Below are 27,783 nucleotides of genomic sequence, written 5' to 3' on the forward strand. Positions count from 1 at the left end.
GCACAATCATATTATGGCATCTCCTCTTTGTACTTGCTTCGTGATGCGAACGAAGCTATACAGAAATCAATATTCATACATACATACATAACTTCAGGCCTGTCTTCCATGGGGGTAGGCAGAGGCAATGGACCGCCAATTTTCAAAGTCAAAGTCAAAATTATTTATTTCAAATAGACCAGGAAGGCACTTTTGAACGTCAAAGCAAATATAATAATATTAATAACGTCTGTCTGTCGGTCAGTCCTCTAGTTGCTCTATTTGCTCGTTCCAAAGTGTAGATTCCTATGGAGAAGAACGAGCAAGAAACTCCAATTGCTACGATTCGCTTCATCAACAGTCATCATATCATTTCAGTTAATTATCATTCAATAATCTATGGAATAAAACTTGTTAAAATAAACTGCTGTGTTGATAATAAACAGCCTTGAAAAACAATAGTTGTTTTTAACTCATAGACCTAAAAAAATAATCAAAACAATATTTTTTTGTAAAAGGTTATGAAAAAACGGCTTTAATTGGACCCTTAAACCCCGTGAGTAGGCGCGGGGTTAACCCTAGAATCATAATAAGCACAACAACATCGCTCGATGATCGATAATGATACATTGGTACAATTGGCCCATTGGCATTCCGTTGTGTGCATTCGAAGCAAACGGACGGACGCGTTAAAAAATAAAACTAAAAGTATAATACTAAAATAAAATAAAAACACGTTAAATATTTTATTTTTAAATAATAATATTTATTTATCAGAGTTTTAGTTAAAGTAAAATATTCGAAATTCGAATGTGTTTATTAAAATAAAAGTGATTTTTTAGTGTTGCGTGTTGGATTTTTTTATTGGATTTTTACTTTTATCGTGCCATAATTTATTTATTAATTTTCGGTGAGTGTTTTTTTTTTAGTTATTATTTTATAATTTTTAGTTTATTTTCTGTGTTTTATTTATAGAACTGTCTCAATATTTTTATAATACTTGCTTACTGCGGGTATTTTTAAAAATGTTTAACATATTTTTACTGATTCTTTGTTTACACATAATTTAAATAAAATCTATTATGCGCAGTTGTCTGTATATACGATATTTTTTTATATATCAATCTAGGATTTATGATCTATCAGTAAACAATTTTTTATCTAAATCAGTTCAGTGGTTTCTGAGTTAATACCTAAATTGAATATAAACATTGGTATTTAGGTATGACAAAATCAAATATACCTATATTTATTTTGTAGATAGTATTTGAATAGGTAGATAAAATGAGATACCATAACATCATTAGGTAGTAAGCAGAAAAGTACTTAAAAAACCTATTTTTACCAATTACTTATATTTAATTATCAGTTCCAATATAAAGATGAAAGGTCCAATTCAATGCGAAAAAAAGTATTTCCTTTGTCGGGTATGTTACACCCACAGGAAGAGTAGTGGTGGTGACGAGTGTATTCTACTCTGCACTCACTAGTTTTGAAATACATGGCGATGAAACAAACATACAAACATAGTTTTTTAAATTAGGTATATATGTATTGTATAGGTATTAAGTAAGTATTTTTTTATACCTTACCCCACACTAGGATTTTCTCCTGTATCTGTGTTATATTTACAAACATACAATTTCACATACACATGACACCCAGACCCGAAACAACAATTTGTGGACCACACAAAGAGTTGCTCCGTGCAGGAATCGAACCCGCTACAGTTTACGCGGCAGCCAGTTGCCCAGCCACCGCGCCAACCGTGCAGTATTATACATAATATTAAAGTAGGTTTATGTACCTATACGTTTATTTTTTATATATAAGCACGTACGGAAACTTCCTGACTATCCAAATATATACAACGCATTAAAATATATATATTTGTAAACAAACTAGTAGGTATATATGTATGTTTATATGCATATTATATCTAATATATAAAATTCTCGTGTCACAGTTTTCGTTGCCATACTCCTCCGAAACGGCTTGACCGATTTTGATGAAAATTTTTGTGCTTATCCGGTATCTATGAGAATCGGCCAACATCTATTTTTCATCCCCCTAAATGTTAGGGGTAGTACAACCCTATTTTTTTTTTAATTTTCCGCGGACGGAGTCGCGGGCAGATGCTAGTATGTTATGTAAAAATAATATACGTGTTACTAAGACCGGTAACACAGTCTTGTATACGATTTTTTGAAAAAAAATTTGCCTTACACTGGGATTTTCTCCCGTGTCGTGGGTGCGTTTACAAACATATAAGTTCACATACACATGACACTCAGACCCGAACGGAGCTGCGGACTACCTAACGGGTTTACCGGGGCTCCGGCTCGAAAAGCAGGAGTAGGAATGGGGTGGTTTTTAATCAGTAAGAGTCTGACACTCCCTCCCGCATCGCTCAAGGCGGGAGAAGTCATTGGATGATCTTTCCACCCTCAAAAAAAAAAAAAATACCAGGCCTGAAACAAAAATTTGTGGATCACATAAAAAGTTGCTCTGTGCGGGAATCGAACCCGCTACACATTGCCCGGCACTTTGTTCGAATTGTAAGATCTCCAGTATCGCCGATAACATACCATCAAATGATCCATATACCACATAAATATATGATACCATAATTAAAAACCTATATTATAGTTAGGTTTTTCGAAAATTTCTCAGTGGTAGCACGGAGTCTGGAAATGTGTCCAGTATATGGCAATAGGCTCACCACCTATTACATGGGACTTACAACATAAATTGTGAAATGTGGGTGTACATTGGCATTATGTGCCATAATGTGCACCTCTGCCTACCCCTTCGGGGATTAAAGGCGTGAAGTTATGTATGTATGTAAATACTTATATTTATTAATAACTAAACTAATACTTACTTATTAATACTTTACGTAAATGATAACATAAGTGGTGAAAAGTGGGTGTTACATACATATATGTAATGTGCATCTCTGTCTTACCTTTAAGGAAAATGTCGTGAAGATATGTTATGTCTAGGAGGGTAGGTAGAAGGATAATGTTCCATTGTCTAATCGATTTCAATGTCAATAATAATGAAAGGAAAAAGTTTAATAAATAGTACGCATTGTTACATCTTCCTGCTTAGTACGTAAGTATTATAGCTTGATGTTATGTTAGCGTGAATAATTTTATTTTTATTTTATCAATTTGTTTGTTTATTATTTTTGTATTCGGTGCAAATAAACTGTTTTTCTTTCTTCTTTCTTTCATGTTATATCTTTAGCCTATAAATTCAATACTATTAAAAAGAAATACTTAAACTTAAAATTCCAATTATGGGTACTTTCCCGGAAATCAAACCCAAGACGACTTAGGCAGCAGTTATGACTGCGGAAACTCGACAAACGACACAGCGTAAATTAAAATGTTTTTAGTAACATTTTTATTACATTGTTTATACCTACACAATTATTACTATGTATATTATTACATTAAACTATTTTATTATTAATTGTAATATTACGCCATTTTGTTAAGCAACGAGTTCTACTAATTGGGTTATAATAAAAAAAAAAACTTAATTAGCATTTAACATTTTGCAATAGGGTTTTTTTAGGGGGGGAAATCATCCAATGACTTCTCTCACCAGGGCGAGACGAGAGGGAGTATCAGACTCTTACTGACTAAAAACCACCCCGTTCCTACTCCTGCTTTTCGAGCCGGAGCCCCGGTAACCCGCTAGGTAGTCCGCAGCTCCGGCAGATACGGCTAATAAACTTTATATAATGTAATAATTAAATACCAAAATCCGTCTGTATGTAAGAAATGAGCAAACACTTAGATATTTTAGCGGTCGAATTAATTTCACAATGTGAAACATGACAACACAAGAAATGTTATAATTTCAAATTAAAATGTGCAACACCGCATTTTTGATTAGGTATTGTTAAATCGTGATTTATTATTATTTTCTCTGAAATATGTAGTACGTGCATATTTACTAATGTAACACTGCTAAACTTGAGAATTGAAGCCGGGACAATATCGAGACCGTGAGCAAGAAAATCTAAAAGTCCAATATCAATATGTAACATTCCAAAAGGAAAATATCCTGATCCGGAAATCAACTCCGAGTACCGAAACTCCCTCCTTTTAAGGGGGAAAATCATGCAATGACTTCGCCATGAGTTCGCCACCACCTTGGGCAAGATGAGAGGGAGTGTCAGACTCTTACTGACTAAAAACCACCCCGTTTCTACTCCTGCTTTTCGAGCCGGAGCCCCGGTAAACCCGCTAGGTAGTCCGCAGCTCCGGTTCTTCTTGTGTTACCACTTCATTACTGAAAGTTGGTCGTGAACTTCATAAATTAGTCTTTGTCATTGACATATCATAAAAATATTCATGTATACGACACCCACGGGAAGACTAGGGCTAGTGACAATGGTATTCTACACTGACGTCATCACATAATCTTGGTAACGTTATAATGGCTGGTCAATTAAACCATAAAAATTCAATGGTAATAATATTATCTACGCATTAAAATTACTCATATATCCTTAAATAGATTTGGACATTGATCCTAGTAGTAAAAAACTATTTTTGAACTTAAAGAACTTTGCACCGTATATATGGGAAAACACAATAATAAAGTTTTGTTTGAGTTCAATAGACTTAAGTTTTTTTTGGGATTAAAGTTTTTAATTCAATTCAGACTATTATTTAGGAGTTAGTGGATGAAAATACTGGTTTCAACTGTGCCTTAATGTGCGTAACTGCGCCGCCTGATCAGAACCAGTCCTGTGCCTACGGTGTGTTGCGTTTAGCGTGCCTGAATGAGCTATCAGACCACCACAGATGGGGCCCAGTAGGGCAGATACCTGATCCGAAGCTGTGGACTGCTTAGCAATAGTTGCTCTTCGGAAATCGAACACATGACACTGCTACTATGGTAAAAGTGTACTGTATCCATACCCCGGGGCTGCGATATTCTCAGCGGGTTTACCGAGGCTTCGGCTCGAAAAGCAGGAGTAGGAACGGGGTGGCTTTTACTCAGTAAGAGTCTGACACTCCCTCTCGCCTCGTCCAAGGCGGGAGAAGTCATTGGATGATTCTCCCCCTCCGAAAAAAGCTTATAAGTGGCCACCAGCAAAGGCCTCTTCTCACACGGAGAAGATATGAGCATTAATCTCCGGAACTACTGGTTCGAATTGGATAATTCTTTTTATGTTGTATAGTCCATTTATCGAGGAAGGCTATAGGCGATATACCATCACGCTACGACCAATAGGAGCCGAGCTGCGGCCAATATTACTAACACATTATAAATGCGAAAGTTTATGCTTTTGTACGTATTTTTGTTACTCAATCACGTCAAAACGGCTGAAGGAATTGAAATGTTTGGAACAGGGGTAGATTATGGTGTAAAATAACACATAAGACACATATTATCCCACGGGAATGCGGGCGAAGCCACTGGCATAAACTAGTATTCACTACATAGCATAAAATAAAGTCGCTTTCTCTGTCCCTATGTCCCTTTGTATGTTTAAATCTTTAAAACTACGCAACGGATTTTGATACAGTTTTTTTAATAGATAGAGTGATTCAAGAGGAAGGTTTATATGTATAATACATGCATAATACATCACCATTGCACCGAACGAAGCTGGGGCGTGTCGCTAGTTCGTAATAAATAGTATGATTAAAAAATTAAACCTTCTTTCTATACATGATGTGGTTCAAAAACCAGTTTGGGTGTTTCTTAAGAGGTTATGATTAAAATCGAGGCCAATGTCTCAGAGATTTGCGTACTGGAGTCTGTTGTGAAATTTTATAGTCGGCCTGTGTGAACTTACAACGTTTTCTAATATAAACATCAGCTGATCTGCGCGTTGTAGTCAAGGGTGTAGGCTGAGCATTTATAAATACTTTAGTACCTAAGTTTTTTTTATGGAATAAGCTGGTAAAGGAGGATATGGATCACCTGATGGTAAGCAATCGCCGTCGTGGACACTTGAAACACCAAAAGCGTTACAAGTTCATTGCCGGCTTTTTGGGAGTTATGAATTTAAGTGTAGTCGGGGAATCGGGGATTGGAAAGATTATGAAGGGAGTATTTGGCCTCCAGTAACCTCACTCACACAACACAAGCGTTGTTTCACGTCGGTTTTCTGTAAGGCCGTGGTATCACTCCGGTCGAGTAGAAGCATGGCTCTCCCACACTTAAATGAATAATTATTATTTATATTTATAACCTACTTATCAATGTGCATTTTAGAGAACACGGCCTCAATAGAAAATAGCTCACGTAGATAAAACAATTACCGTACGTGTCATTAAACTAAGGTTTTAAAATAGTTACAAGAAGTTTGTCTCGAGTCACACGGCTTAATTTCATTTCTTTGTGTGATGTGATGTAAGAATGCTAGAACGCATAGATTTTTCTCACAGATAGTTTATTTAGATTGATGTTATATAATGCTTGATTATTCCTTGAAGGGGTAGGCAGAGATAGTGTAATCTGTTTGTTAGTTAGAGTATATTACTTGTAGTATCACCCTTTTTCTTTCCGTGGGTATAGAATCTTACTTCTAAAGGTATTCGTAGATCACTCGTAATGAATTAAATAAAACTACAATACACTGTCAGCCAAGATGATAACAAATCGTCATCATCATCATCATCAGCCTATTTTCGTCCACTGCTGGACATAGGCCTCTCCAATGGCACGCCACTGAGCTCGATCTTCAGCTCTACGCATCCAACCACTACCAGCCACCTTGCGGATATCGTCACTCCACCTATCTGAAGGGCGCCCTACACTACGCTTGCCTTGCTGGAACTTGATTGATAACAAATATGTGACTTAAATTAAGTCATATGTGTTTTCTTTTTACGGTATATTTTTATATAATAAATGCGAAAGTGCTAGATGGTAGATATCCCACCCACTCGCACGAAGCGCTTCGCTTCAAGCTTCCTTGTGCGAACTGTTAGGGAGTGGAACTGCTTGCCGGAGTCTGTGTTTCCTGATGGGTATAACCTGGGTGTCTTCAAAGCCCGAGTGAATAGGTTGCTTATGGGCAGACGTGCTCCACCGTAGGCCGCATCATCATTTACCATCAGGCGAGATAGTGGCCAAACGTCGACCCATTAAATGTAAAAAAAAGTTTTTATTTTGTGTATGTTTGTAACTTAATTAAGTCAAAACAGGAGTAGATTATATCTCCTTTTTGTACTTGCTTCATAGTTTGTAGCATCAGTATATGAAAAAACATATTTTTAGGTAAATCTAAGAAACAGCCCAGTGAAAACTAGGTAGTCTAGATAACCTATTCAATCCAAAATGCACTTTATTTCACTTTAAAAATAAATGTGCAGTTTCATTGTACAATTTTATAACTATGACTTGACACTTATGTATGAAAGTTGACAGCACATATAAATTTTAATAGTGCTGTTACATCGAAATAATGTTTGACACATGATTTCGCATAAATATGCTTTTCATAATACTTGGATGATAATAAACCTTTGTTATATGAGCTATTAGCAAACCCGGCGAACTCCGTTTCGCCACCAATTACAAGTGCGTTGCCGGATTTTTGGGAGTTAGGAATTTAAGGGTTGTTTTTCGGGAATCGGGGATGGGGAAGATTGGGAATTAAAAAATTAGGCCTCCGGTAACCTCACTCACACAATGAAACACAACGCAAGCGTCGTTTCACGTCGGTTTTCTGTGAGGCCGTGGTATCACTCCGGTCGAGCCGGCCCATTCGTGTCGAAGCTTGGCTCTCCCACACTTAACTTACCTGCTTATCTCTTGATTTTTTTCCTGAATTTCCTTTGCTATAAACCTCACGGAGCACGAGACCTTTCCGTCGAATGCAAAACCGTGGAAATCGGGCGTTGGGAGTTATAGCGTCAGGAAGGAAAACCTGACTTATTTTTATATTATAGACTACAACGCTTGCGTTGTGTTTCGTTGTGTGAGTGAGGTTACCGGAGGCCCAATTACTACCCTTCCCAATCTTCCCAATCCTCGATTCTCCAACAACCCTTAAATTCTTAACCCCAAAAGGCTGGCAACGCACTTGTAACGGCTCTGGTGTTTCAAGTGTCCATGGGCGGCGGCGATTGTTTACCATCAGGTGATCCGTCTGCTCGTTTACCGGCTTATACCAAATAAAAAACTCGTAATTGTACGACGTCGACCAATCCATTCCGCCATCGACCGATGGTATCTATCGGCTATCGATCTGTGAATCTGATTGAAAAAGAGTAACCTATGGAGTTTCTTGCTCGTTCTTCTCCATAGGAATCTACACTTTGGAACGAGCAAATAGAGCAACTAGAGGACTGACCGACAGACAGACGTTATTAATATTATTATATTTGCTTTGACGTTCAAAAGTGCCTTCCTGGTCTATTTGAAATAAATATTTTTGACTTTTTGTATTGGATTTTCCCCCCTCAAAAAATGGGGTCGTTGGTAAAAACATCCAAAATGCCACCGGTATAGATGACGGAAGTTTTATAAATAGTATAATTAAATGACTTTGAACTTTACATACCAAAGTCATATGATTCACAATACTTATTATTTAACATTGAAATACCTAAATCAAAAAATACCAATATAATTTGGTCTATAATTCTTCAGGAAGTCCTTACAATGTGATGTTTTTTTGTATAAGTCGGTAAACGAGTAGACGTATCACCTGATGGTAAGCAATCGCCGCCACCCATGGACACTTGAAACACCAGAGGCGTTACAAGTGCGTTGCCGGCCTTTTGGGAGTTAGGAATTTAAGAGTTATTTGAACATTGGGAAGGGGGTTAATTGGGCCTCCGGTAACCTCACTCACACAACGAAACACAACGCAAGCGTTGTTTCACTTCGGTTTTCTGCTCGGCCGTGGTATCACTCCGGTCTCTCTCCCACAGGTCAGTTTATATTGGTAGACGCTCTGTTTGGAAACCCCGGAAATATTAGATTTTTTGCTTAATAGGTAAATATTTTAATATTCATATTGACCTTTCAATTCCTAAATTAAGATTCAGAATCGTGTAAAATACTGAGGTTGTTTTTCCACCAGAGATGTGCTATGCTACGTTGGTGTGGATGCGTTTGGCTTCCACCAATCATATTCATTGTTACACATAGCTTAGCACTGGTGGAAACGGACTCAGCTAAGCTATGTTAGCAAACTTGGCAAGGGGATTTGAGATATCAATCTAAACCAACAGGCTTATCAGAAACCGCTATCGCCCGTTCTTCTCTTGTTTTTTTTTTATTAATGTTGGGTTTATAAATATAAGATAAATAAATACTGCAGTACCTTAATTGGGTATACGACACCCACGGGAAGAGTAGGGGTTGGTGACCTATATTTTATACTCTGACCTCACCACTGATGAATTCTACGATTCAACCACGACCAACATGTAGCCAAAAAAATTGAATATTTTAATTCCGTATTCTTGGGTAAAAATAGTATATTCGTAATCTTTCACATTTCATTTCGAAACGTCGCGAATCCGAAGGTTATCCTTCCTAAAAGTTTTAATCGACGCAACTATGCGCGCTATCTCGTCATATTTTCGCAATGCGCACGGCAAATATTGAATCATTCGCGTTCTTAGAAGTTAAGCTATGGTCGCCGAGGTCAGAAAGTGGATGGGTGACTATGACTATAGGGTAGATGACTAAATTTCATTTTAATGTCCGTCTTGTAGATTATTTTGAAATATTAGACTTCGAAAAAAAATATCGAGGAAGGTCGTCGTCACGACTTTAATCCCCGAAGGGGTAGGCAGAGGTGCACATTATGGCACGTAATGCCACTGTACAATGTATACCTACTTTTCACAATATATGTTGTAAGTCCCATGTAATAGATCGAGGAAGGCTATAGGTTAAAACATCACGCTATAACCAATAGGGGCTGAGCAGAGCGAGTTATAATCTCCACGCTTTTTTTTGAGGGGGGAAATCATCCAATGACTTCTCCCGCTTTGAGCGAGGTGAGAGGGAGTGTCAAACTCTTACTGACTAAAAACCACCCCGTTCCTACTCCTGCTTTTCGAGCCGGAGCCCCGGTAAAGTCGCTAGGTAGTCTTTTACATAACTTCACACAGATGTAACTACTGCGCGTAGTATAATATACATATTATGTATGTATAAACAATAACTTTTTTACGCAAAACGTAAACTCCGTAATGAATCATAGCTACTGCTACACTCAATGAAATGATTTGCATGAAAGATGGTGGAATAAAACTGTGATTACTGTAATTATCAATGTACTTGTATGAGTGTACATTCAACCAAGTTATTTAGTATTAAGGTAAGAAATGAGCGGTCAGTTTGTCTTACTGCACTACGCAGAGATATTGTATTCTATTCACCCTGTTTTACGGTACTTAATATCATAAAGCTGATGAGTTTGTTTGAACGTGTTTATCTCAGGAATTACTGTTTCGATTTGAATAAATCTTTTTTAATTGAATATATAAAATACAGTATGGACATCACTCATATGATTTAAATGAAACTACAAGTAGTAGTTGTCCACAGAAGCATAATACAACTAAATATTTCAACGAAAACCGAAATTAAAAATTGTTAATTCTAACAAATGAAAATAATCAAGTATTAAATTCTGTGTGAACAGTTCCATGTTCCTTGACCACAGAAGAGCTGTAATGTTGTAGGTTGTCTAGGAATTAGCTAAGGAGGAGGCGGAGCGCGTGAGGGAACGATCCTTCTCACGCCCCAGCCGCTGCAGAAGACACTCCAGGCGTCGGGGATCGCGGGACGATCTCCGGCCACCGTAAGTGCGGGTCTGCGGACGGCGAGCAAGGGTAGCTCGCCGCCCGACCAGATCCAGACCCGTGCGTACGGCGCGTCGCGTTCCGCGCGCGCCTCAAAGAGCCAGACCACCACAGATGGGGCCCAGTAGGGCTGATGCCTGATCCGGAGCTGCGGACAACGTAAAAGGTTACCGGGGCTCCGGCTCAAAGTAGGAGAAGGAACGGGGTGGTTTTTAGTCAGTAAGAGTCTGACACTCCCTCCCGCCTCACCCAAGGCGGGAGAAGTCATTGGATGATTTTCCCCCTCAAAAAAAAAAAAAAAAGGTTGTCTAGGAATGTTACGGACATGCGGCGCGGCTGTTATAATGCCGTATTTGTAAACAGTGTTCAAATTAGCTCAAAGAGAATAATGCACTTTTTGCCTACCTACTGGTCCTATTTCGCTTTTTTTTTCTTTTTTCTTTCTTTTGAATTCTTACTTAAAGGTTTTTACGGAACTCTCAGTGTGCAAGTCCGACTTATCCGGTTTTCCCCTATTAATATTGGTACTTAATTGAGGTCATAAACCTCAGTTATAATATGTATAAAAATCCCGTTCTTTTTTTGTGGTATCAACGTCAGTGACCCAGCAATTGCAATACAATAGCTCTAAGCAAGGAGTTTAAGATTTAATAATAGTGTAGATGTAGATGGCTAATTTTTATTTCAATGTCCGTCTTGTAGATTGTTTTAAAATATTAGACAGTTATTTTTGTCGATAATACTTTCGAAGATATATTATTTGAAATATCGTGTGATTTACTTCTAGGTACGTTTTATACGTAGAAGTGACGTATTTGCTCGCACACGCAAACTTTGTTTCGTTTTATCTAAGTATTATTATGTTATATAACATACAATATCACATGTATGTCGTGTCGTAACAAAATTCCGGAGCTGCGAACTACCAAACAGGTTACCGGGGCTCTGGCTCGAAAAGCAGGAGTAGGAACGGGGTGGTTTTTAGTCAGTAAGAGTGTGACACTCCCTCTCGCCTTTAGCGACAAAGTCATTGGATAATTCCGCCCTTAAAAAAAATCATAACAAAATATCAAGCTATCTATCTATATCTACACGCAACGTCACGCCTTTTATCTAGAAGGCGTAGGCAGAGGTGCAAATTACGGCACGTAATGCCTGTAATAGAGGGTGAGCCCTTTGCCATTTACTGGGCACAATACTAGACTTCGTGCTACTACAGAGAAATTTTTCAAACACTGAAAAAAGTCCAGTACTACTGTGCCCGACCCCGGAATAGAACCCGAGACCTCTTGCCCGGCAGTCGCACTCGCGCCTACTTGAACAACGAGACAGTCCATGTCTACAAATTACCTTAAATTGTAACCAAGTTTTTTACCTACATCTCATGGAAAATTAACTAGTGTTTAACCCAGATTAACCCATTAGTGACTAACCGCTGATCATCGCATGTTCTATGCAAGTCATCTATTGAGATGACGTATCATCACTGCAATGATCTATCATTATACCATGAATCGCCATTCCGACGATTAAATCATCACTTTGTATTTTTACAGAATAAAAATTAACATAATATTATGTTACTTGCAAATATAATGTTCTATGCTTAAGTCAAAGTATTTTTTTTATTTTTTTTTCTCCTTTTTCTTTGTGTTGCTCCTACCGTACTGTAAATTGTATTTGTGTACCCACTTATTTTTTATTATATTTTTTTTTGTGTCTGTCAATTTCTTTGTGTCTGTTGTTTGTACTGAATAAATGTTTTATCTATCTATCTATCTATCTATCTAAAAATTATTTATTTCAAATAGACCGCGAAGGCAGTTTAGAAAATCAAAGCAAAGTATTCTGTAAAGCCGTGGTATCACACCGGTCGAGCCAGTACATTCGTTTTTTATGGAATAAGCCATAATGGTAACCAATCGCTGCCGGCCATGGACACCTGAAACACCAGAGGCGTACCACGTGCGTTGCCCGCCTTTTGGGGTTAGGAATTTTAGGGTTGTTAGGAATCAGGGATTGGGAAGGGGAATAATTGGGCTTCCGGTAACCTCACTCACACAACGAAAGCGTTATTTCACGTCGGTTTTCTGCTCGGTCGTGGTATCACTCCGGTCGAGCCGGCCCATTCGTGCCGAAGCATGGCTCTCCCACACTTTTATTACCACATATTAAATATTAAATAAAACAAACATCACGTATCTAGTTTAAACTCAGACACAGCGTGACAAACAAATCATTTCCTATTGTATGAACTGATTTATTTTAATAAGAAACACTAGTATTGTACGTTTATTTAAATAATTTTAAGTATATATATATAATCTTTACATAGAATAGAATCAGGCGTTACTTTGCGGAAATCCATGCTACACTAACAATACAATAGATTTATAGTTTTAATTCCACTTTTTTTTGAGGGGGCAAAATCATCCAATGACTTCTCCCACCTTGGGTGAGGCGAGAGGGAGTGTCAGACTCTTACTAATTAAAAACCACCCCGTTCCTACTCCTGCTTTGAGCCGGAGCCCCGGTAACCTGTTACGTTGTCCGCAGCTCCGGAGTTATGATTCCGCTTGTAGGTAGATGAATTTTCAACATGCGGTGTGTCACTACCACGCGCAATTATAACACTTTTGGTGTTTCGAGCGTCCTTGCTTACCATCAGGTGACCCGTCTGCTCGTTTACCGGCTTTATACCATAAAAAAAAGATTAAGTTGCGTTGCCTTCTACAACTGTCAACATCAAACCTTTTTTTGTAACGCGATGGAAATCCTCATGGACTTCCCATGTCGTGGGTACGACAGGAGGGGGGGGCGTGCCAGCTAAAACCATCACGGTGTTCCTCCACTGCCTGTGACCGAGATCCGGGTTACACTTTTTTTGAGGGGTGATAATCATCCAATGACTTTTCTCAGCTTGGGCGAGGCGAGAGGGAGTGTCAGACTCTTACTGGCTAAAAACCACCCCGTTTCTACTCCTGCTTTTCTAACTGGAGCCCCGGTAAACCCGTTAGGTAGTACCTACGCAGCTCCGGATCAGGCATCAGCCCTACTGGGCCCCATCTGTGGTGGTCTGATGGCTCTTTGAGGCGCGCGCGGAACGCGACGCGCCGTTCAATGTGTTAAATAACGCATTTAATGCAAATCCTTTGTCGGATTAAACCTAAAATGCCTAATTTATTACGATAAACTAATCCAAAACAAATGCTTCCCCGACTTGACAAAAAGTTAGTATGCTGTGTTCGTTCGCGCGTTAGCTGCCAAGGTTCTATCGTGACAGACATACAGATTAATGACATTAACTATTTTATCACAACTATAAATGTAACATTACGTAATATATGGGATTTCCCAGACATACTAAGATATGTCAAATTTAATATTTTCACCTAAAACAGTACTATGTACTGTTATGGTATAAGCCGGTAAACGAGCAGACGTATCACCTGATGGTAAGCTATCGCCGCCGCCCATGGACACTTGAAACACCAGAGGCGTTACAAGTGTGTTACCGGCCTTTTGGGGGTTAGGAATTTAAGGGTTGTTGGGGAATCGGGAAATTGGAATATTGGGTAATTGGGCCTCCGGTAACCTCACTCACACAACGAAACACAAGCGATGTTTCACGTCGGTTTTCTGCTCGGCCGTGGTAACACTCCGGTCGAGCCGGCCCATTCGTGCCGAAGCATGGCTCTCCCACACTAAACAATACTTATAATCCTGTTGCAACCTATTCCCATAATAATAATAAATTTGCGACACGTCCGCAGACTAATTAACAATAATTAATTACATCGATGGTGTAGTTACGCAACGCTGCGCCCGCGCAGAGCACAGCCTTCAATGTAATGCGTGTTACTTTGTTTAGACGGAATATAAATCGGTTTATTATTTACTAGTTGGAACCTGTGACTTTGTCTGCGTTGTTGGTAAAGTTATATAACAAAACTTTTAAGTAAAGGAGAGCCATGCTTTGCCACGAATGAGCCGGTTCGACTGGAGTGATACCACGGCCGAGCAGAAAACCAACGTGAAACAACGCTTGTGTTGTGTTTCGTTGTGTGAGAGAGGTTACCGGTGGTTCCCAATCTTCCCCATCGCGATTCCCCACTAACCCTTAAATTCCTAACCCCCAAAAGGCCGGCAACGCACTTGTAACGCCTCTGGTGTTTCGAGTGTCCATAGGCGGCGGCGATTGCTAACCATCAAGTGATCCGTCTGCCCATAAAAAACCTATAAGTATCAGTAGTTAGAATTGCACGTTATATAGGTACACAATTCTATTGTATTCTAAGTAAATTAATTAATAGATAATTAAATGAGCACGTTTCTAGTTCTCTAGTAGATTGGTAGACTTGGTAGTAATAAAGTCAAAGTCAAAATTATTTATATCAAATAGACCGGGAAAGCACTTTTGAACGAAGCAAATATAATAATATCAAAAAAAGCATCTGTCTGTCGGTCAGTCCTCTATTTGCTCGTTTAAAAGTGTAGATTCCTATGGAGAAGAACGAGCGAGAAACTCCATAGGTTACTCTTTTATTCTCTTTTTAATATGTATTTCTTGTATTATTTACTGAGTTGTATTTTAATAGACAAATAATAATACTCATCCTGTAATTATACATTTATTTAATTACAGGAAATATAAATTTAAATAAGTAATTAATAAATATAACTTAAAACTAAAATAAAGAAAAATAAAATTAATAATACTATAACTTATTTTTATTTGATAAAAACTAATGCTAACTAATAAACTTAAAACTAATACAATGAAAAATAAATTAAAATAAAAAGTAAATAATTAAGTATTAAAATTTATTATAAATAATCATAATTTATTAAATATATAAAATAATAAAATTATGAATATATTAAAATTTAAGTTATAATTTTAATTTTGCATCTCTGCCCATCCTATCGACGTAATAAAAGTCACAATACTTCTTTTCCTAACAACTTACATAATATTAACAATTGTTGTTTATTACCTACTGTTGTTATATTTTTTGGTAATTTTATATTTATTTGAACTTTCCTGTTATTATGTTATTTTAAAATATTATTTATAAGTTCCTATTAGACTTAAGTACAAAATATTGTTAATTGCATTGTATTCTTAATTATATCTAACTGTGTTAACACTGTGAATGTGGTGCATGTCTATAATTGGCATAAACACAAATGATCTTGTGTCTTGTGTAATAAAAAAACAAGATGAAGACACAAGATCATGTTTATTCTGTTGATATGCCTTAATACCTACTAATAACAAAAATAAAATTAATGACAATCTTATTTCATTTTTCACAGACCATGGCGCCATCTATGAGCATAGCAGAGTACTACGCAGGCAAAACGCTCTTCATCACTGGAGCCACTGGTTTCATGGGGAAGGTGATGGTAGAGAAACTCCTGAGGGACTGTTCTGATGTCAAGAAGATGTATCTACTCATGAGACCTAAGAAGGGGCACAGCAGTAAAGAGAGATTGGACGAACTTTTAAATTTTAAGGTGATTAACGCCATCTAGTATCGAGTAGCGGAACTAGTTTAGTTTAAAGATTCTACGATTATTATTTTTTTCTTTTTAATGTGAATTTATGGAAATCAATCCTTGGAAAATATCAAGATTCAAATAATTTTAATAAACTTAAAACTGTTTGGGTTTGATTACCAATTTTTTTTTAATAAATTTGAGCCCCGTTCGATTATTTTAAACCGTAAAGCCACCTCTAAGCATTTTGAAAATATATTACCTTATAAACAAACTTTAATACATCAGCTCCTCATTTTATTAAAGGTTTATAAAACAAACATTTCTAAAGCATATTCACTTAGATACTGCACTAATACCGATAAAAAAATTAAATATAACATTTCCAAACTCAATTTTCAGATATTCGATCGCCTAAAAGCTGAAAACCCGAAACTGTTCGAGAAGTTACAAGTAGTGGCTGGAGACATATTGTCAGAAGACCTCGGTCTATCGGCAGAAGACCGTCTTCTGATACAAGAAGAAGCGCAGATCATATTCCATTGTGCTGCTTGCGTGAGGTTAGTTTTTTTTTTATGTTATACTAGCGACCCGCCCCAGCTTCGCATGGGTGCAATGGTGATACATTACGCATGTATTATACATATAAACCTTCCTCTTGAATCACTCTATCTATTTATTAAAAAAAAAACCGCATCAAAATCCGTTGCGTAGTTTTAAAAAAATTAAGCATACAAAGGAACATAGGGACAGAGGAAGAAACTTTGTTTATACTATGTACTGAAGCCGATAAATGAGTAGACGGATCACCTGATGGTAAGCAATCAAGCAATCGCCACCGCCCATGGACTCCCCAAACACCAGAGGCGTTACAAGTGCGTTGCCGGCCCTTTGATGGTTAGGAATTTAAGGGTTGTCAGAGAATTTAGGATTGGGAAGGGGGGAATTGGGCCTCCGGTAACCTCACTCACACAACGCAAGAGTTGTTTCACGTCGGTTTTCTGTGCAGCCAGGTATCATTCCGGTTGAGCCGGCCCAGCAGTGCCGAAGCATGGCTCTCTCACACTTAAATCGATGCTGTTTCTAACAGAACATTATATTTACTTCCAGATTCGACATGTTCCTCCGTGATGCTGTAAAGATGAACACCATGGGTACCAAGAAGGTGCTGGAGCTGGCTGAGGGAGTCAAGAATTTAGAGGTATGGATATCCATCTCATCATTATCATCAGTAATTTTTTACTCATTGGCCTCTCTAACATACATACATGACTTCACGCCTGTCTCCCATGGGGATAGGTAAATACAATGGAACGCCAATTGCTACGACTCTTACATACCTCTTTAGCTTCATCAACAGTCATCAGTCTTTTTATGCATGCTCGTCGGTTAAAGGTACTTTTAATAGCAATAGCATTGGCCTTTCAATAGCATTTGTTAAAATAAATTTGGCTCCTTACTAGGGTTATCTCCTGTGTCGTGGGTGCGTTTACAAACATACAAGTTCACATACACATGACACACAGACCCAAAACAACAATTTGTAAGAATCGTAACAGCAATATGTTGCACAGCAGCCAATTGCCCAGTCACTGCGCCAGTCCTGCAGTTTATTAATTATGTCTATCTATTGGTTTTCTATACATAAGTTGAAAGATTGTTTGTTTGCTTGTTTGTCCTTCAATTACGCTGAATCTACTGCACGAATTTTGATAAAATATGGTATACAGACAGGGTATGAGCTGACTTGAGTGATACTTACTTACTTATTATCCTACGAAAACGTGGGCAAAACCACTGGTAGAAGCTATTAGATCTTATAAAGAAATGGTGAAAAGTGGGCCACCTACGACACAAGAGAAAATCCTAGTCTGTAGCAATGCTGTAAAATAATAATTATTCTCTTAAATCTTTGACTGCCAATAGAAAACTGTTGAAGGCAAATCCTCCGCTAACGCGCGTCGGTCACCGGTAACCCTTATTCCTCTTCACCCAAACACCTGTTTTCCACCACCAGGCCTTCGTGCACGTGTCTACCTCGTACTGCCGCTGCGAGCTGCCACTCTTCGAGGAAAAGCTGTACCCCTCGAAGCACAGACCTGAGCACGTGATGCACTGCGTCAACTGGATGGATGACGAGCTCCTCGGGCATCTGCAGCCGAAGTAAGGAGTTTGGAATCTTTCTAATATTATAAACTAGCTACTTCCGCGCGGTTTCACCCGCTCTGCTCGGCTCGTATTGGTCATAGCGTGATGTTTGTTGATACCTTCCTCGATAAATGCGCCATCTAACACAAAAAGAATTATTCAAATCGGACCAGTAGAAAGATTAGCGCGTTCAAACAAACAAACTCATTAGCTTTATAATATTAGCATAGAGCTGGCCCAGCAAACTTCGTTTTAGTGAGACTAACGAACAGCAATTGATTTTTGAGAGGATACGAAAGTTTGTGTGTATTTTTGTTGCGTCATTATATATAACGTCAAAACGGCTGAAGAGATCAGCATGAAATTCAGAACAGGGGTAGATTATGGTCTGGTATAATCTACCCCTGAACATAGGCTACTTTTTATCCCGCGAGATCGCAAATTAAACCACTGGCATAAGTTAGTTATCTATACTCAATTAATTTAAGGTCTATATAATATCGAGTAAGGTGATATTATAATTATCTGTGATAAGTAGGAACTGTTTATAGTTTCAATATAACCTTATGTATTATGTTTCCAGAATAATCGAACCGCAACCCAACACGTATGCCTACACCAAGTCTCTGACTGAAGACCTGGTATCACAGTACGAGGGCAAGTTCCCCATCGTGATCGCAAGGCCATCTATCGGTGAGTAGCGGAACTAATGTTTTTAACCGACTTTGAAATGGAGGAGGTTGCCTTTTTTCTTTATTCGCGACTAGGTATTTTTTTTTTTCGCGACTAGGTAATGGTTGGGTTATTTTTTATGGCATAAGCTGGTAAACGAGCAGACGGATCACCTGATGATAAGCAATCGCCGCCGCCCATGGATACCCGAAACACCAGAAGCGTTACTTATTATTCTGTTTTACAAGTGCGTTGCCAGCCTCTTGGAGGTTACGAATTTAAGGGAAAAGATTTAGAATTAGGACACATTTATTAAGATTTTGTTCAATTTGATTTAATAATGACCCAAATATTTTATTTAAATAATTACATGTTTCATATTATTTATATCAGAAACCCAAACTGATAGGTAAAGCTTGTACTTCCAGAAAAGATCCATTCATCAAACATTTTCATTTATTTCTCGTTTTCCTATCCCCAGTGGCTGCAGCATACAAGGAACCTCTACCAGGCTGGGTGGACAACCTGAATGGACCCACCGGTCTACTGGTGGGAGCTGGCAAAGGTACAGTCTTCACTCATCATCACTACATAGTATAAAACAAAGTCGCTTTCTCTGTCCCTATGTCCCTTTGTACGCTTAAATCTTTAAAACTACTCAACGGATTTTGACGCGGTTTTCTTTAATAGACAGAGTGATTCAAGAGGAAGGTTTATATGTATAATACATGCATAATATATTACCATTACACCCATGCGAAGCTGGGGCGGGTCGCTAGTCACTTAGTATAAAACAAACTCGCTTTCTCTGTCTCTATGTCCCTTTGTATGGCTGAATCTTTAAAACTACGCAACGGGTTTTGATGCGGTTTTTTTAATAGATAGAGGGAAAGGTTAAAGGAAAGTAAAAGATATTTAAACACGTGATTGTACTCATGATTACAAACAACTTTCCCATACAAACTTTTTTGTATAGGTACTCATTAGTTTTATTTTTATATGACTTAGCACGCGCGCGTAGAGTTCCAAATTACCTATTAGTCTTTCGATAACACACGCGCGAAATTTTGTTGTTTGTGACTTTGATGGTATACGACACCCGCGGGAAGTGTGGCGGTGGTAACATGTATATTCTACTCTGCTGTCACCACTATAGCACTAATATATTAAATTAGCTGACTGCCTCGTTGGTCGAGTAGTCGCAAGAGGGACTACCAGACAAGAAGTCTCGGGTTCGATTCCGGGGTTGGGCAGAGTATTACTGTGCATTTAACGGTTTTTAGAAAATTTCTCAGTAGTAGCCTGGAGTCTGGAAATGTTCCCAGTATATGGCAATAGGCTCACCACCTATTACATGAGACTTACAACATAAATTTTGAAATGTGAGTGTACATTGGCATTACGTGCCGTAAAGTGCACCTTTGCCTACACCTTTGGGGATTAAAGGCGTGACGTTATAAAAAAAATATTCAATTTATTTCCAGGTGTAATTCGAACAATGCATTGCAATGAGAACTACGAAGCTGATGTGGTGCCTGTCGATGTGACGGTGAACGCCTGCATCATCCTAGGATACCTAACGGGCATGGAACGGTAAGTTTAAGTCATTGTTTCATATAACGAAAGCATTTTTGAAACCTCATACATGTACAGCTTGTAACCTTAGTATAAATTTGCTTTACGTTTAAAGTAATCGATATGAGAGCGCGTCCGGCGAGCTAATAAAATTTGATAGGGATGATGCCTGATAGGGAGCAGATAGCTAATAAACCTACCAATCACAGCGCCAAATGCGCTCTCATTTAGATTACTATGTAATGTATGTAATACAATGTAAAGCAAACTCGTACTATCACTACTGATCAGTTTCAGTGATTGATTGATTGATTCAGTACAGAGACAGTACCTTCTTATTCATTTTATGGTTTTTAAATAAATCATATCTTTTGTTAAGCTCAGGGTGGCTCAGAGCACTATGGAAAGAGCTATGCTCGGGGTTTATTTGCGAGATCGAATAAAAATTACTAGATCCACAAACGAACAAACGTTCGCTAAATAACTATGCGTACACGTAGGAACTTACAAAATACCATTATGTTATTATGAGTCCCATGTCGTATGGATCCCGATTTTTAATCACATAATTATTTTTACACCCTTATTTCCTTTTCCAGGCCCAAGAAGATAAACTTCTGTAACATCACACAGTCACAAATCAACCCCATCACTTGGGGCCAAGCTTTGGATATGGGTAAGTTATTACTTTTCTTTTAATTATTCTATTTTTCCTGAGAAATACAACCCGGGTCTTTTCAAGGTCAGAGTGAATAGGTACTTTCTAAGTCTGTGTGCTCCATCTTCGGCCACATCTTCGCTTCGCCGTCCTGGCAGTAAGCGGGTTGGAGGCCAAACGCAGACTTATCAATGTTAAAAAAATATATAGTAACCAGAGCCGTATTATAGTTAAACCAAACTAGGTATCTCCACAATGCAGGCTTTTAAACATATATTTGATGAGTCGACGTTTGGCCGCTATCTCGCCTGATGGTACGCTATGATGCGGACTACGATGGAGCACGTCTGCCTATAAGCAACCTATTCACTCGGGCCTTGAAGACATCCAGGTTATACCCATCAGGAAACACAGACTCCGGCAAGGAGTTCCACTCCCTAGCAGTTCGCATAAGGAAGCTTGAAGCAAAGCGCTTCGTGCAAGTGGGTGGGATATCTACCATGAAGCGGTGGCGTATCTACTTGTAACTCCTTTAGTGTTTCGGATGTCCATGGGTGATACTGATTGCTTACCATCAGGTGACCCGTCTGCTCGTATGCCTATATTACTCGTTCTTCTCCATTCGAAGCTGCACTTTGGAACGAGCACCGAGCTTCACCTTAACCTAATTTAGGATTAATTGAAATAAATGCTTTGACTTTCACTTTGACTAAAACAGTGTTTTTGTTTTCCTTTGCAGGCAGGGTCCATGTCCAAGAGTTTCCATTCACCGTCTGCCTCTGGTACCCTGGTGGGTCTGCAAAGAGCTCCTGGATCGCCCACCAGTTCGCACTGTTCTTCACACACATGCTACCAGCATACTTTGTGGATCTTCTCATGTTCCTCATGGGAAAAAAGACTTTGTAAGTGTTTTTGTAGAGTCGGTTATTGATTGAAGATTTTTGTAGGCAGATAACTAATTTTTGTAGTTATTATGAGTCTCATGTAATAAATAGCGGTTATTTCTCTATTCTATTTGTATTTGACTATTCACAATTTTAGATTCTGCTTTTAATGATAGTTTTGATAACCAACACGACTGCACAGTTTGCGCGGTGGCTGGGAAACCAGCTGCCGCGCAATGTGTAGCGGTGTTCGATACCCGCATGGAGCTACTATTTGTGTGATCCACAAATTATTGTTTAGGGTCTGGGTTTGATATGTATGTGGAGTTATATGTTTAAACTACTATTTCTACTCATGAATATGAGCCTCTAACATGGCTTGAAACTAGTCGAGTTCCTCGTCAAAACAGTACGTGAGTAAGCCGATAACATAATAATTAATTTAGTATGTCTCACGAAAGTTACAATAAAATCATATATGATCATGTTGACAAAAAACGACTTTAATTCGTCTCCTGAAGATATCTAATGATGAGCTCTCGCGTATAGTATGTGGAAGAGAATTCAAAAAACTTTTTCTTTTTATCATCCAACAGACATAGTACCTGTTCCTACCTCCTACAGCAATCACTAATATTAAAATACACCTGTTCCAGCATGATAAAGATCCAGAAGCGCATCAACTACGGTCTGGAGGTGCTGCAGTACTACACCACCAAGGAGTGGCACTTCACCAACGACTACTTCGTCTCGCTGCAGAACCGGATCTCCGAACGAGACAACCAGGTCTTCTATACTAATATGAAGGTGAGATTGTTATGAGTTTTATTTTAATAGGAGTAAAAGCTCTGGGCATAGACGCGTTATTATACACACACACAACCTCCCGCCTTTTTATCAGTGGGATAGTGGCACCCACTTTTTAACCGACTTCAAAAAAGGAGGAGGTTCTCAATTCGACCGTATTTTTTTTTATGTATCTTAATCCATATCTCCGGCAATTATAGACCATTTGAGAAATTCTTTTTGTATTTGAAAAAGTACGATGTCAGTCTGGTCCCATATTTTTTTTTTAAAGTCTGACCATAAATGTGGAAGATAATCCAGGGAACTCCTCAAAAATTAACAGAATGTGCTCTGCGTTTGAGTTTAAGTGATGTATATTAGCTTATCTTTCTGAGTAACCATAAAATTCAGGACAGATAGTAGCATATCTGGTATAGAATGATGGGTAGCTTGATGTGCTGTCTGATTTACATGTGTATGTAGGTACATCCTAGGCTGTCACCGACTCCAGAAATAACAATAATTGTACCTACTTACATTATAATGTGTGTGATGAGTTAATAAAGTTAGTTGATCTATTAAGTTGTTGAAAAATACGCAATTATTTCTTTTACTTTTTAGTGCATATTAATTTGTTTTGGAATATTTATTTTTTGAAGTCGGTTTTTTTTTGTTAAAATTGTTTTTCATTGCCATTTGTGTTATAAATACCATGCAATAGGGGGTGAGCCTATTGCCATACTAGACACAATTCCAGACTCCGAGCTACCACTGAAATTTTCTAAAAACTATAAGTCGATAATATTGAATGCGTTATTTTATATAATAAATAAATAATAGAGAAAAGCTTTACTAGTTTCGAGTAATAGAGGTACTCTTCATCAAGAGCAGGGTGGCGTCGCACGCTTTCGGGGGTTAAGAATTTAAGAGTGGTTGGGCTTGGGAAGATTGGTAAGAGGGGTAATTGGTAACCTCACTCACACAACGAAACACAACGCAAGCGTTGTTTCACATCGGTTTTCTGTGCGGCCGTGGTATCACTCCGCTCGTGCCGGCCCATTCGTGCCGAAGCATGGCTCTCCCACACTTATAAACCCTTCTTATCTCACCGTAAGCCTACATTTGTTGCTTCATGTTAAAAACGACATTTCAATGTTTCAGGAGATGGACTGGAGCCAGTACATCAGGAACTACATCAAAGGAGCTCGGGAGTACTGCTGCAAGGAGGACCCCTCCACTCTGCCCGCAGCGAGGCGGCTACAGAAACAGTAAGTAGTTTTTTTTACGTTTCTTGGGTAGTTTTACAGACCTAGGCCTTCTTCCTTACCACTGATGGGGCCCAGTAGGGCTGATGCCTGATCCGGAGCTGCGGACTACCTAGCGGGTTTACCGGGGCTCCGGCTCGAAAAGCAGGAGAAGGAACGGGGTGGTTTTTAGTCAGTAAGAGTCTGACACTCCCTCTCGCCTCGCCCAAGGCGGGAGAAGTCATTGGATGATTTTCCCACCTCAAAAAAAAAGTCCTTCTTCCTTATGTTAAAGCCTGTCTTAATTTTAAGGAACCCTTAAGGTGACACTTAAAGACATTTAGGCTTTCATCAAACTTGTTCAGCCTGGACCACAAAAGTGGTACGCTCCGAGCCCTATTCAATCATGTTCATTGGCTTATATTCATGATCAGCATTCCACGACACACGATGCGAAGATTGTCGCGCTGCTACTGTCTCTTCTGATTTGTTTCGTTGCGGGATCCAAGACAGTTGTTCATGTTCCTGGGACGTCGGACTTCAGTGTTCCGATGTTCACGATAGTTTAGTCAAAGACATTTTTCAATTAATTATCATGTTGTCGGCTTACTCACGTAACTGTTTGACGAGGAACTCGACTAGTTTCAAGCCATGCTAGAGATCACAAAACGCGGCGATAGTCATCGTGACTCGTGCTCATGAATATGAGCCTCTAGCATGGCTTGAAACTAGTCGAGTTCCTCGTCAAACAGTTACGTGAGTTTAGTATGTCTCACGAAAGTTTATATTAAGTTAACTTTTTTCAAAATATTTAATTTCTTTCTGTTTTGTTCACAGGTTATACTACTTGGACAAAGCCGTGCAAATCATGGTGGGATTACTAGTTTCATACTTCATTTATTATTATTTTAACATGTTATATTCTGTGATCAGTTCATAATATATGTGATTAATTTAAATATTAATTAATATTAAGTAAGAAAACAATACTATACATATAAATATTCATTAAAAAAAACTGTTGGAGTAAACAGCAGCTCATGTAGTGTAGATGTCCAGTCAATTTATATTGAAATCTAGTTTGAAATGTGAATTTATATTAATTAAATGCCAATTTTAGACTAATTTTAGTAGGCAATAAGCCCCCTTTTTTGAAAATGTATTATATTATGAAACATTATTATTTAAGACTTATATACCCCCTATTACATGGGACTTATAACACAACTGGTGAAATAAAATTTCACTGCTCACCCCATCTGAATATACTTTGAGATTCAAAATAGGTGATTAGGTTAAATAAGAGATGTCCTTTTCTCTTTTAAAAACGGTGCCCTACAATAGGATTTTCTCCTGTGTCGTGTGTGCGTTTACAAACATACAAGTTCACATACACATGACACCCAGACCCGAAACAAAAACTTTTTGCTGTTCTATATACATATATCTATCTCTTTCTTTCTATCTATTCTTATCTCAATTTACTTGTGGTTGGCATAATATGTCTTCTTAATCAAATATATGATAAAAGTATGCATATACAAATACTTCTAATAGGGATGATGACGGGGTATGAAAGTTAAAAATCTATTCAGTCCGTCAGTTAGGTAATGAAATAATATTAGACACGTATTTTTTATTTTGTCATATAAGATAACAATACTTAGATAATACGAATCAAAGTTTAGGAGTGGGAGCAAATACGTCATTTCTATAAAACGTAGGTACCTTGAAGTGACGTTACGCGATATTTCAAATCGATATATCTTCGAAAGTATTTGCTTCCGTAAGAAAATAAAAAATACGTGTCTAATGTTTTAAAATAATCTACAAGACGGACATTGAAATAAAAATTAGTCATCTACCCTATTCGAACTAAACATAATTCTTGATTACGTTTCTTATTTAACTTAACCTCCTATATACCTTTTATAGTTATTATAAAGCAGCCTGTAATACTCTTTTAGTTATATTTAGAATTATTTAATATTAAAAAAGTATCGTGACTGCCTCGTTGGTCAAGTGGTCGCAAGTGCGACTGCCGGACAAGGGGTCTCGGGTTCGATTCCCGGGTCGGACAAAGTATTACTGGACTTTTTTCGAAAATTTCTCAGTAGTAGCACGGCGTCTGGAATTATGTACAGTATATGGCAATAGACTCACCCTTACATGGGACTAATAACACACAAATGGTGAAAAGTGAGTGCACATTGTATAGCGGCATTACGTGTCGTAATGAGCACCTCTGCCTACCCTTTCGGGGATAAAAGGCGTGACGTTGCGTAAAAAAGTATCGGCAAGTCCAGCGCAGGATGTCTACCCACAAGGTGGGCTGATGACCTGGTGAAGGTCTGCGACAGTCGCTGTATGCAGGTCGCTTCCACCCTCGCGATGTGTAGTCAATGGGAAAGGACTAGCATTGTAATAAAATATACCTTATGGAGAAACCTCTTATGACTTAATTTAAACAACATCTATATATTAATACGTGATGCAAAAACTTTGGACCCCTTTTTACGAAAATTGCGCGGACATAGGAGCATACAATTTGGTACACTTATAGTTAATGTGTAGGAGAAGTGCAGAACACTAATATTTTTCAAAAATAATGCTTGTAAAGTACATTAAATCAATAAATAAAACATTACACACACTACCATGCATATTATCTGATCGTATTTGACAAAACGTCAAAATCGACAGACATTGCGATAATATTCTCACGTCTCAAGAATAGAGTTTTCCTGTTCATGATACGCCGGAATATATTAATTTTAATTTTACAAAACTAATAGCAATTCGTTAAATAAAAATTATCCTTGAACGTATGTTAAGTGGTATTGTAAATTAAATCGTATATGGTCGAATTTCGACCACTAGGCGACCACTAGTATTAGTTATGACGCTTTTTTCTCTTTGAGCAAATTTGAACACTATTTACAAATACGGCTTTAAAACAGCCGCGCCACATGACCGTAACATTCCTAGACAACCTACAACATTACAGCTCTTCTGTGATCAAGGAACATGGAGCTGTTAAAACTGAATTTAATACAATTTGATTAATTTAATTATTCACTTTGTTTGAAAAGTTGAATGTTTCATTTTCGGTTTTTGTTGAAATATTTAGTTGTATTATGCTTCTGTGGACGAGTACTACTTGTAGTTTCGTTTAAGTCATATGAGTGATCTCCATACTGTATTAAAATGTTTTAACAAAAATACGGAGTCTAAAAACTATGTCTGGTGTATGACAAATAAACTCACCCCCTATTACATGGGACTCAAAACATAATTGGTGAAAAGTGTATGTTACAATGTATATACTTCTGGCTATCCCCTATGGAATTTAAAAAGCGTGATGTTATGTAAAGTTTAATAATAATAAATATGTAGGTATTTTTAATTGTTTACCTCAATAAATAATTATGATAAAATTTGTAAATTGTAGTTTGTAATTCATTAATTATTATTAACTGAAAAATGTATTAAATTAAATAAAAAAATCTTTAAAAAATTCTTTCTTT

The 27,783-nt window shown here is 37.9% G+C and overlaps 2 protein-coding genes across 2 annotated transcripts in view; both read left to right on the forward strand.

Annotated features, from left to right (window-relative positions):
* Positions 1-27,783, forward strand: part of LOC118280546 (pseudouridine-5'-phosphatase-like) — a 157,094-nt gene that overhangs the window by 50,977 nt on the left and 78,334 nt on the right. The gene's annotated exons all lie outside the window — the stretch shown is intronic.
* LOC118280550 (putative fatty acyl-CoA reductase CG5065) lies at positions 629-27,773 on the forward strand. Its single transcript, XM_050702197.1, has 13 exons — positions 629-889; positions 16,107-16,307; positions 16,692-16,849; positions 17,400-17,490; positions 18,307-18,452; positions 19,021-19,130; positions 19,591-19,674; positions 20,594-20,702; positions 21,284-21,360; positions 22,082-22,244; positions 22,883-23,033; positions 24,174-24,280; positions 25,094-27,773. The coding sequence occupies exons 2-13, from the start codon at positions 16,110-16,112 to the stop codon at positions 25,194-25,196; spliced, it is 1,497 nt and encodes a 498-aa protein (XP_050558154.1). The 5' UTR covers positions 629-889; positions 16,107-16,109; the 3' UTR covers positions 25,197-27,773.

This window comes from Spodoptera frugiperda, chromosome 21, assembly GCF_023101765.2.
Source record: "Spodoptera frugiperda isolate SF20-4 chromosome 21, AGI-APGP_CSIRO_Sfru_2.0, whole genome shotgun sequence".
NCBI lineage: Eukaryota > Metazoa > Arthropoda > Insecta > Lepidoptera > Noctuidae > Spodoptera > Spodoptera frugiperda.